Below are 12346 nucleotides of genomic sequence, written 5' to 3'. Positions count from 1 at the left end.
TCTTGGTGTAGGTGGAAATCCTGTGAGCAGCTGGGCTGGAGGACCACCCAGGGAGCACCATTCTGTCCTAATGACCAAACTGTGACTAGAATATCCTCCCCCAGGAGAGGGGCAATCTCTCTGAAACCAGCTACTGATGCTTCTCTTTAGTCCCTTTCACTGGAAAAGATTCCACAGCGCTTCACAAATTATATTCATGCAGGGACTGCTGAATGCAGCCAGCTCTGGGGTGAAGAGAGGGTAGCAGCTAGGGTGGCGGAGTGAACGTTTTGGCAAAAGACCCTGGGGTCAACCTCTACTCATATGAAACTATAATGGAACCTTTAATGTCGAGGCTGCTGGCTCTGTTTTGAGGATCTTATCTGAAAATCCTCTCCCTGTGAGTGCATGGGGCTCAGTAAATTGATCTTGAAGGGACGATGGACCGAGATGGCCTGGCTGGGATTTGGATCCCTTGCTGCAGGGGCCGTAGACACATTGCCACCTGTTCGGTTTGCATTTCAGTGTGATCCTTTAAAACTCTCTTGTCCCCACTCCCTCCCCTTCTGGTGGTGCAGTTATATTCAAAGCTCCCCCATTTGAGCAAGGCTTCCTGCCTTTAGACATGAACGTTTTGTAAATGATCAGCCAGCTGACCTTTGTGATGCGCTGGAGATAAAATAAACTCCGCAGGAAACGTTCCTATGAAAAACTTTTAACAGAGCGAAAAAGAGGCCACTGCATTCTCCCTGCTTCTATTAGACAGCCAAGTAGGCTCTTCAAAGGAAGGGAGGAAGAATAACAGGAAGCCAGTGTTAACAGGTCTAACATCCCCATAGAAAGGGAGCGACAGCTGCAGAGGCGGATCTCAGGCGCTGGATGAGAAGCCAGCCTCAGCTGCTGGTCTGTGCAGTGTAGCTAGAAGTAAATATCAGGCGGGTTCAGGAACTGTCCTAAAGCTACCACTGTCTGTGTGGCCAAGATAAGAACGGCCAATGTCCTGCCTGCTGGGTATCCCAGAGTGGTACCACCTCACCCTGTATGTTGAGTCCCAAAAGCCACCTCTTCCCACAGCTGGGGGTGGTGGGTGCTGCGGTTCTGTGCTCTGAAAGCCCTGGTGCTGCTTTTATCCTGTGGTCTGCTAGGACAGGAGGATATCACTGCTGCCTTTGAACGCTAGCCCCCAGCTGTGCATCTATCTCCCACCATCGTTTTCACACACTGTCCATGGTACAGACTCTCTGGGTGGCCACTTTAGCTGCCAGGGGTGAGGTTTGCTCTGCCTCTCTTAAATCTTTGCCTTTGCTGCACCTCGAGGCTGCGATCTCAGCCCCATTTCTCTCCCCGCCCCTGCATTCCTTCACCTGTGGGTTCCGCTGCAGATCCAGGTGTGCTGTAAGTTCACACCCCCTCCTTTGCTTGGTTTTCAGGGAGCAGCAAGCTGGGAGCAGTTCCTGGAACTTGCTTTGGGGCATGTACTCTGATTTTCCATCCCAGAGCCGGCTCCTCGGCTGGTCAGCCTATCTCTTGAAGTCAGTGTTACACTGAGAATCTGACCCACTAGAATTTCCAAGCCCGATGTTTGAGCTGCAAGGGCTGGATCTAAGGGTAGAGCTCTAGTAACTTTCCCAGGGCCTTTGCTTTCAGTAGCTCTTAAGTAGCGTTGGTCACATGTTTTCTTTTGTCATGGGTCAGTATTCTGTTGCTGCAGCACAGTAAACTGTGAACAGTCAGTGCTTTTGTATGGAGCAGGTCATTTGCTGAGCTAACCTCTAAAACAATGATCTGTAACTTTCATAGCCAATTTCCGTAATATGCTGGAGGACCACGAAACAGCCATCGGATTAATGAGGTGATAGTGCTTGAGGTCGTATTAATTGGTGATAGTGCTTTAAAGTAATCATGAAACTCTTTTTTTCATGTGGACGCATGTAATGGGGTATGTGAGGGGCAGTGTTGTCCAATGGTCAAGTTAGGACTCCTGGGTTCCTTTCCTGTCTAGTCCTGTCATTGACTCACTGGATGGCCTTGGGCAAATCACTTTGACACCGTGCCTTAGTTTCCGCATCATAAAATGGGTTCCTCACCGGGTCATGAGGCTTAATGTTTGCAGAGCATCTGGGCATTCGTGGATGACAGGTTCTTGTAAATCAGGGAAGTCCCCACCCCGCTCTCCCTGCAGCGCTCGTGGTAGATTATGCTCCATAATGTCTGTCTTTATTTTTAACTTATGTAATAGAACCCTGAGGCAGGACTGCACTTACAGATATAAGCCTTCACTTGAGCCGTCTGTTCCTAGGGATGTTCCTTGACCCACTTGTCCCTTCCTTCTGGCTCTTTTACCTTGACGGAATTCTCAGCCTGTTGCATTGGAGTTGGAGCTAATGAGACCCTCCTGATCTGGTTGCCATAGTGAGTCACTAGAACAGCTCTGCACCTCTATAAAGGGTCTTGAAGTCACACACCTGAAAGTCAGATCACAACAGCCCAACACTGGTCACAATGCTGTATCCAAAGAGTGCAAAATATGATTAACCAAACACATTATCCCAGAATCCAAACCAAACCCACAGAGCAATGTAGGAAGAGGCTGACTCCACGGGAGTTCCCATGAGACTAAAATGTTCAAATGCATCTAAGTGACTTAGGCTCCTGAGTCCCATTTTCTCAAGTGACATAGGCACTTAGGAGGCATTGAAATCATTGGGACTGAGGCTCCGATGTGCCTGATTGACTTAGGCTTGTGAGCCACTTGGGTGTGTTTGAACGTTTTCCTCTGGGTGCTTCTCCTGTACAAGCACTGTAGCTGCTGAAAAGCCTTCTTCTGTGAATGTGAAGGTTTGCTCATGCCTCCCTGGTCCCCCCACCCCTTCTGTGTTCATCCCTAAAGACACTAGCACCGTGGAGGAGTGGAGTTCTGGGGGCCCCTCTGATGCTGCCAGTGCCTGGGCTGGTTCAATCCCTGCTGGGGGAAGACATTTTTGCTGACTTTTAATTTCCCCTTTTATTGGTTGGTTTCTGTCCTCCTTGAGCTGGTTTTAACAAAAATAACCAGGGGAAATGTGCTTCTCAGATCACTTTGCTTCTGGGAAGCAGAACCTTCGATATGTGAGCGGGCTTGAGCTCCCACTGCTGGTCTAGCATAACCCTTGAACCAGCAACTCTGCTGTGGTTTTGTTCCCCTTCCCTCTGTATGAACAGCTGCTCTCTCTAAACTTTTCAAACTGCTTTCCCATGTTTGCCTCAGACTGTTGCACACACGTGTGTATGTGTGGGTGCGGTACCTGGCAAAGTGGCCATTTCAAAGCATCTCCCAGGATTGTTAAACCTCCAAAAGCCCACATCTACTAAGCAACCAGACCTGGGCGGTTGGCCCTTTGGTGGTCACTTCAGCAAAGTTCCACTGTCCCTTTTGTGTGTGATTTCCTACAGTGCCCTAAGTAAGTGGATGCCGAATTCCCATGGAAAGTCAAAGGGAGTGGGTGCTTGACCCCATAAACCCTTTTAAAGCACCCTAGGGTGCTATCTTCCATAATATTGCATTTCCATGTTTCTGCGTGGTTTTGACTGACGTTCAGTGTCTGGTTTCTCTTGAACCAGGAACCATGCGATCCGTCCGCAGACATCTCTTCGCTCAGGACTCCGCGGCTGGGCAAGGCATCGTGTGGGAGTGGCAGAATGATGAAGGCGGGTGGTCTCCATATGAGATGAAGGTCTGTGTGTTCCTGGAGCAAGCCTTTACGCATGGCCTTCGGCAGTAGACCTGAGCTCCTTGGGCTACAACTACGACATTGATTTTGTATTGCTGGTCCAGATCAACAAGACCTCCAGGTTCCGACGAGGTATTCAGAGGCGCATGGACACCCCGTATCCAGTGACCACGGCCACGGGGCCCCTTCACACGGCAGTGGCTTGTTCTTGTCAACAGTGCTGTTGAATAGTGGAACTGGCCCCATCACCACGCGCTATCGGCACTCCATGATAAACCTCCCCAGTTCATCGGCTGTACCGCAGGTTTCCAGTCGGACAGCTGCGCTAAGCTCTTCTGGTCTCGGCTTTGTGCCCTATAACAAACCAACCTTGTCTGGAGCAAGGTCAGCTCCGAGACTCAATACACAGAGTGCATGGGCGCTGCCTCAACCCGGGGGAGCCGGAGGCCCAAGCCCAGGACTGTCGGCATCTAACGGAGTCAGGTAAAGAAACTGAGTGCGTTTAGGGCCTTCAAGAGATCATAGTCTAACCTACTAGAATTTGCCATGTAGCAGGCATTTGAATCCAGACCCACGTAACAGTGGTTGGATATGATAAAGGAAAGAAAAAAATGTAGTTTTGCCCTCTCTGGCTGCTTTGTGATGGATAAAGGTGGCCTGGAAGGAAGCTAGTGCGTTCTCCTTCCCCGCTTGTTTTTCACATTAGAAATCCAGGCCAGGTCTTCGCTACAAGTCTCTATGGGCTCCTGGAGAACTTGGTAGGATTCTGATGTGGCACATTCCAGGAAGGGGGAGGTGGTCAATGGAAGGGACAGTGTTTTATTCAGGCAATTTCAAACTGAGTTAACACAGAGGCGCCCCCAAAAACAGCCAGCTGTAACAGAGTCGCATTCAGAACCCTGTCCTGTCAACGAAGGACCGAGAGTGCTCACGGCGTGCGTCTGAGACCGCCAGTAGGTCATCCAGGAAGTCCCTCCTGATAGCTCTAAGTTTAGTTTTTATGAAATTAAAAAATCTGGGAAGGTCTTTTATCAGGACAAAGAATTTAAAAAAAAAAAAGGAAAAAGCATAAATCCAATGTTGTTTTTCTTGTGTTGCTCACCTTTGAAGGCACTAAGCCAGGTTCATCTCTGGTGTATCTGAAGTCAGTGGAGTGATGCATTGATGAATTTGACCCATTTATTTGACAGAGCCTCCAGCTTTATAAGGTTAAATGCTCAGGTCTGACTGGATAATCGGAGACGCAGTTTGTTCTCCATGTGCTCTGATGCCGTGAGTAAGGCTAAGATCTTGTCACGGAGGTCGTGGAATCCATAACTTTGAGACCTCTGTGACATTTTCCACTTCAACCCCGGGGCAGCGTGGCTGGAGATGTCAGCTGGCAGGGGCCCAGCAGCTCTCGGCTGCCGGGAAGCAAGGGATCGCACAGCTCCCAGCCGCTGTGAGCTAGCAGGGAGCTCCTGCAGCTCTGAACCAATGTAGGCAGCGCAGAGCCCTCTCTGCAGCTCCGAGCCACCACCAGTGGTGGGGGAGGGGGCTTGCACCAGAGGGCCCCCTCCCCCCGCAGCTCCCAACTTGCAGTGGCAGCAGGGGACCCAGAAGCCCCCAGTGGCCGGGGGTACTGGACCCTCCTCACTTCCCATTTTGTCATAGTTATTTCTAATAAAGTTAGGACCAGGTCACGTGGATTTTTGGTCATTGCCCGTGACCTGTCTGTGGCTTCTACTAAAAAATAATCGTGACAGAATCTTAGCCTTAGCCGTGAGCAGCGTCTGCCTGACGTGGCAGGACTGAAAGCACAGCAAAAAGGTCAGTTTTTGAAAACACAATCGGAGGCTTGCCTCGTGAGGGCTGGCTGCTGGGGGCTTCTGTTTTCTCCCCTTTCCACTGAGCTCGCTTTCTGGTGGGGGCTTACGGACAATTTCCGAATATTTTCAAGGGAGTAGCCGAGGTGGAGCAGAAGTGCTGCACTTGGTCCTGTGCTCTATCAAGGGATTTGGTCTCACTTGATTCTGCTTTACTACTGTCCTCCCTGGTGTAAAATTCTGTTCACACTACAGCCACTACACGATTGGCTGTTCCCTGACCCAGGTGAGACAGGTTTTCATCTTGTGGTGTAAGTGGGCTCTTAGCTGTGTCTCCTGACCTGGGCTATAGCGCGGCAAAGGGAACCATGGGGGGGACATGTTTGGTTACTGCCTACGCTACAAGGTAAGTGTTTCAATGAGCGTTGTGGCGTGGTTGGGGAGGAGGCGACTGTGTGGTAACTGGGTGCAGAGATGGGTGCAGGAGTTTTTCTCGATCATTTCATTGTTCTGCCTTTAACAGCTGCGTAGGGTGACCAGATGTCCCGATTTTATAGAGATGGTCCTGATATTTGGGGCTTTTCTTACATAGGCTCCTGTTACTCCCACCCCCTTCCTGATTTTTCACACTTGCTGTCTGGTCACCCTAGAGCTGCCCCACTTCTGTGTCATGGTGTTACATTTCTGGAGTGGTTCATGCCGCCTTTCCCAGGAAAGCAGGTGAAGCTGAGCGTGCCCTCTCCTGTTGCTTCCCTCTCTGGGTTTTAGTGTGACGTGGGATCTTTTGTGACACGTCCCATTTTTGCTCCCTCCCAGCAGCAGAAGTGTCAGCCTGACTCAGTTCCCCGAGTGGAACAAGCTGATGGCCTCCTTTCTTCAGAACATTCCAACCTGCTTAGGATTCTTTCCCTTCACAAATAGCAGCAGTAAGAGGTGGATTGTTAGTTGTAAAGCACCTTCCGTTCAAAGTGTTTTGCAAACAGAGAAGAGCTGAGACCGCAAACCCCTCCCACCCAGGAAGTAGATACATGTTCCATTTTACAGATGGGGAAACTGAGGCACAGATGGGCCTTCCCCAGGGTCACACCGCCACAAGAGTCAGAAGTACACTCTTCTAGGGGTTTATCAATACTTGAACGAGGGCGGGGAGGAGCCTGCAGTAGCGAGACTCGACTCAGAGCCCGAGTTATCTATTGGGCTAAAAATAACAGGGTAGACGTTGGACGCCGGGCTCTGAAACCCAGTGAGCAGGGTGGGTCTCCGAGCCCAGGCTCCAGTCCAAACCTGAATATGTACAATGCTAGTTTTAGCCCCGCAAGCCCTAGTCAGTGGATCCAGGCTCTGAGACTGTACCACCAGTTGTGTGTGTGATTTTGGGGCTGGCGTGGTTTTTGTGCAGTGTGGACAAACCCTGAGACTCGCTGGCTGGAGGCATATTTTTCCAGTGCAGAGGTACTCCAGTTCTCCTGACTGCTGTTGCTCTTGTATGTAGCTTATGTGCCGGTTTTATGATACTTCAGAACCTTCACCCATCAACAAATAACATCTCCCGTCCCCCTCAAACTACAGAACAAATAAGGGAGCGTTGAAAGCAGGAATGATTCCCTAATTCGCTACACAAAGCTACTCCTGATGGACGATCAAATTGAGTTGAAAGGAAAACTCCAATGTAATGTGGTCACTGCATCCAAACTGCAGAGCTCTGTTGATCACTAAATAATGTTTCTTTAAACATTATTAGACTCTGAGGTGCAATTAACATTCCTAGAGGAAGCTGCTGTCTCAGCTTCAACCTTGTTGTGGTGCAAAGTCAGATTGAGAGAATTCCTGTCCCATTGGAAAGCATTTGGAAGTCAGGGGGCTCATTTCCCAGCTGTTACGATCTTGGAATCGTTCTGGTTTCTCTGCACTTTCTAAAGAGCTGAATTTTCTCAGTCCTATTGTGCATCATTTGGCCGGGCCTCATGCGGAGAAGTGCACTTCTCCCAGTAGCGGAGAGGACAGCTGAATAGAGATCCCAAAATAACGGCAGGCAGGCAGTGATTTCTGAAAACTGTTTCAGGGCTTGTCTACATCAGAAAGTTGCAGCGCTGGTGAGGGAGTTACAGCGCTGCAACTTAGGAGGTGTACACATCTGCAGGGCACCACCAGCGCTGCAACTCCCTGTTTGCAGCGCTGGCCGTACTCCCGTTTTGTCTCGGGTGTAGAGGATCCAGCGCTGGTGATCCAGCGCTGGTAATCAAGTATAGACACTTACCAGCGCTTTTCTTGACCTCCGTGGAATAAGCAGGTATCCCAGCATACCTGAGGAAGCCTCTGGTAATCAAGCTGGTCTCCTTCCCCGGCTTGCTCTCGCGTTCCCCGAACCCCGAGCAAGCAGATCTCCTTCCCTGCGGTTTGCAGGGTGGTTCGGGGAACGCGAGAGCAAACCGCGGCGAAGCTGGTCTCCTTTCCCGGTTTGCTCTCTCGTTCCCCGAACCCCCGAGCAAGCAGGTCTCCTTCCCTGCGGTTTGCAGGGTGGTTCGGGGAACGCGAGAGCAAACCGCGGCGAAGCTGGTCTCCTTTCCCGGTTTGCTCTCGCGTTCCCCGAACCCCCCTTGAAGCCGCCCAACAGCGCTGCAGTGTGGCCACATCTAACACCACTTGCAGCGCTGGTTGCTGTAAGTGTGGCCACTCTGCAGCGCTGGCCCTATACAGCTGTACTAATACAGCTGTAACAACCAGCGCTGCAAAATTTTAGATGTAGACATGGCCTCAGAAATTAAGCTGCTTCTTATCTGTCCTGCTATTTTGTGCATTGCCCGGAGACCTCTGCAGGTTTGCCGTTTACAAGTTGTAATGTATCTATATGTAAAAAATGAATTGTTGGCCATACAAAAGACAATGGTTTGTAGTACACTTTGCTGCAAGGACTACCTCAATTCATGGGCTAGTTTGTTACCTTTGCATTCCATCTCTCCGCACTGCTTGCTTTCTGTTCAGTAAAACAGAAGAAACCTGCTTGGTGTGTTAAGTCAGTTTCAGATGCTTGAAACCTGCAGTCTGCATGGTTTGAAGATCACAATGCCAGGACCCAGGCAATGACTCCAAAGGGATCTCCTTGGCTCTCTGGAGGCTTTCTTTCCTCTGTCCACAACTCCCTTACCCCCAGCAGAATTCAAAGAACTCCTTTGGGACTGGGTCGGGAGTCAAGAGACTTTGGGTCTTTCCCCAGTTCTGCCTTTGAGTTTCTGTGTGGCCTTGGGAAGTCACCTCACCACACTGTGCCTCAGTTTCCCCATTTTCTAGGTGGGGATAATATTGACCTTCCTCTGTAAAACGTTTGGAGCTATATAAATGAAAAGCACTAAATATTATTGGCTCTTAGATTTGTGGTTTAAAAAGGACATTACCAAAACTAGGGCTAATGGAAACGTTTTTGTGACTGTTTTTGTCTGATTTCCAGTGACAACAATTCCCTGTTGTGGATTTAAACCCCCCCAGTAGTGTTTGCAAAGCTGTTTGTGGACCCGACACATGATTTATCTGTGGGCCCGATCCTGCAAAGTATTACACATGTAGCTGTTACTCGTATGAGTGGCCTCCTGGAAAGAAAGTGGGAGAACTTCATGTCCAGTGAAAGTTTGCCTGAGCCCATGTGTTTGTAAAGTGCTGTGTCCGTTTACAGATCTGTATGTGTTTCACTGTAATAATAATAACATTGTATGTGTGCAGGAGAATCTGAACACGAACTTGCTAGTTCACTGGGCTAGTTGAATTGTCCAGGCTGATCCAGTGTAAAAATATAAACAACATGAAGGTTGAATAGTCTATAGGACTTTTAAAGTGCTTTGTATTGTTAATACAAGAGGATGGTAGTAAGGGGGATTTGAATGCTTTTCGTTTATTTTAATTATTTTTGAGTGTCAGTGTCCTGATTTTAAAAAGAAACATTTCTTTTGATTTCTGATATTGCGGTATTATAGTCTACATTCAGACGAGACGTTTACAGATGAAGCCCTGGCTGAACATTAAATCTCTAGCATTTTGCATACGAGGAAAAGATTCTTCCTGTCCCAAATTCCACTTCTCTTTCCAAACTACTACACAGTGCGCTAGGCTTTTGGCCTAGCTGGCTGCTGACTTTCCTCCCCAGAGGTGGCTGCATTTCAGTGGGGCATTTCTATACATCGTTTGCGAAGTGCGTACTGATCCTTGTGGAAGGAGGCTTTAGGAATGAACAGAGAGGTACTGCAGACATCACCAAAAGACAGACCTTCCCTAAGACTAGGGTAGGTACTAGCAGTAGGGTGGTCAAGCATCAGGGGGTGGCCGTGTTAGTCTGTATCCATAAAAACAACAAGGAGTCCGGTGACACCTTAAAGACTAACAGATTTACCTGGGCATAAGCTTTCGTGGGTAAAAAACCTCACTTCTTCAGATGCATGCAGTGAAAGTTATAGGGCTCCATGCATCTGAAGAAGTGAGGTTTTTCACCCACGAAAGCTTATGCCCAGGTAAATCTGTTAGTCAGGAGGGAGGCGTGAGCTCTTTGTGGGATAAGTACTGCTGTGAAATCAAGGAGGGGGAGTAACTGATTCCTGCTCATGCTCATTTCTGCTACCTCTGTGGATTCAGCCAAGGAGACAGGCATTCCTCTGGAAGAATACAGCCCCTCTCATGTGTCTCGTGGGCTACTGTTTCCTGTACTAAACACACAGCCGGTTTGGAAACACTGGTTCACAAACAGAACCAAACTGTTCTGTCATCTCAGGAGCATTAAGGGATGCTCAGATAAGCTTGCTCCTAACTAATATGCTTTGTCACTGATTCTGTACTGGATTGATTCTTAATCCCCACTGAGCAGCATAATACCAGAGCGCCCGGAGAGCCATTGCATTTCCTTCTCTTCCCCACGTGCACTAGGCTTTTGGGACCCATCGAAAACTGCTCACTAGGGCCTTGGTTAGGATTTGGACTGAGTGTCGCACAGTCCTGGAGGCCCAAGGGCTGTGAGCTGTTAGTATATTGAAGGTGGCTTTGGAGGAAGCTGGTCCGTAGCTTGGCAGGTGGGGGTGCCCATTGGTGAAGTCATGAAACTGGCTGGCTTTACTTGCAGACAGTGTGCTGCCCACGACATTCACCGTAATCAATGGCCCATTAAGTCTTTTAGAGGCTGTGGAGGGGTTCCTTGATCACGCATCTGCTGGGAACAATGCAACACCACGGGGAGTATGGCTTATACTCTCCAGGTTATTGGAGGGGTGTGGGAAACTAGACACACCTGCAAAAGGTGAGACAGGAGTGGTCCTACCTGCAGACTGTGAAATCTGCCTTTGTGGCTTGACCCTAGCCCATTCCAGATCATCGTCTGGCTGTTAGTCAGTGCATGGAGCAGGAGAGAACAGCCTGACATTGCTGTGAGGAGAGTGTCAGGCCAAATTTGGGGGACTGGAACTTGGTTTGGAAGGTGAGAGTTTTACTGGCTTCCTTCACTCTGTGAGCTTCTGGCTGTGGAGGTTTCTGCCTTAGCTGTGGTGATTTTGGGGTGGGGGGGTGGGTGGGGACGATATCTAATATTAGCCTGTATCCTAGCCATTCCCTTGTCATTTGTTTTGGGTGCGCTCCATGTGAAATTCACTGGAAAAGCTGTTGCTTTATTTGATGGTGGCAGATGGCTATCAGTAGAGCTGGGGGAGACTCTGGGGCGGCTCCAGAGACCATGCTCTTGCACTGATGGGGGGAGGACAGTAGCATCGGAGGAGCAAGCTGAGACCCTGTGTTTCAGGAAAGGATGGCCTTGCAGCTCTTTGTGTCAGAGGATGTTTCTGGATGCCTTGTGGCATCCTCCTCACTCTGGATTTTGAATATCTGGGGGTTTTCTTGTGTTCTCCCTCCCCCGTCTGACCCTACACACAGGGATTCAACTGGAAGGGGGACAGTGAGGGTAATTTGGGCCTGAAATAGCAGCAAATGTAAAAGGCAAGCTGTGAACGGGACAATTTTACCCCGAGCAGACAGCCCTGGATGGCTTCTCCCTTTCTTTCCACGTGATGGACTTGAGTCGGAAGCCCAGTTAATTATTCCTGTCTGGGGTTCTGTTCTCCAGCTTGTGAAATTCCATTTTCCAACAGAAAATATTCTAATACCCCTGTATTAGAGGAAACCTGAGCAGCCGACTCTCACAGTGTGTTTCATTTTACTTCTAGCTGTGACATTCCTGGGTTACTTTATACTCTAGATTCCCCGTCCTCCCCTTTTCCTCCTCAGCTAAGGTTTGTTTCCGCAAAATGTTTCTTCTTTTCTTCCCTCACAGTCCATATGGGTCTCCTCCTTTGTCGCTTGTACATTTCAGGGAAATGTTACTGTTTGTGGCTGATTCAGTGTCAGGGAACATAAGGGACTAATTACCCTGGCAAGAGCTGGGTGTCTGGGTGAGCTTCCAGCGCAGAGCTCTGCTGATGCATCTCCGTTGTGATGTACTCTTGCCAGTTTTGGAGTCCGTGCTCAGAGCCCCGACTGGTCTGATGACAATTCTGAGTCTGGGTTTTGTGACGCTGACCTGTGTGTACAAGGGGCAGTGAAGAGATTTGGGTCTCCAGAGCAACCACCCAATGAACAGGTTTGCCCTCCTTTAATCTCTGGGTATTTCCTGTCCAAAGACTTGAGTGCACAAGGAGAGGGGGGCTCTCGGGAAAGTTAATACGAGTGAATTTTAAGTGGATTAGTTAAATCACATTAAACCCCTGTGTGGATGCTCATATTCAGAATTAAAGTGGCCATAGATGAGTGTAGCTTTAGTGGAATGTAACTGAATTAAGAAATATGCAGAGCTGCAACCGTGTATCACCCCTGGAGGATACCTAGGTCTGA

At 49.2% G+C, this 12346-nt stretch overlaps 1 protein-coding gene across 1 annotated transcript in view; it reads left to right on the top strand.

The window, feature by feature from the left end:
- DTX2 (deltex E3 ubiquitin ligase 2) overlaps positions 1 to 12346 on the top strand; it is a 61644-nt gene that overhangs the window by 11864 nt on the left and 37434 nt on the right. Inside the window, 3 exon segments of the mRNA XM_030536842.1 lie at positions 3580 to 3726; positions 3729 to 3911; positions 3914 to 4172. Coding sequence (XP_030392702.1) covers positions 3580 to 3726; positions 3729 to 3911; positions 3914 to 4172 — 589 coding nt within the window.

Source organism: Gopherus evgoodei, chromosome 17 (assembly GCF_007399415.2).
Source record: "Gopherus evgoodei ecotype Sinaloan lineage chromosome 17, rGopEvg1_v1.p, whole genome shotgun sequence".
NCBI lineage: Eukaryota > Metazoa > Chordata > Testudines > Testudinidae > Gopherus > Gopherus evgoodei.
Note: the sequence above shows the minus strand (reverse complement) of the source record. Positions and strands in the feature narration are given on the sequence as shown.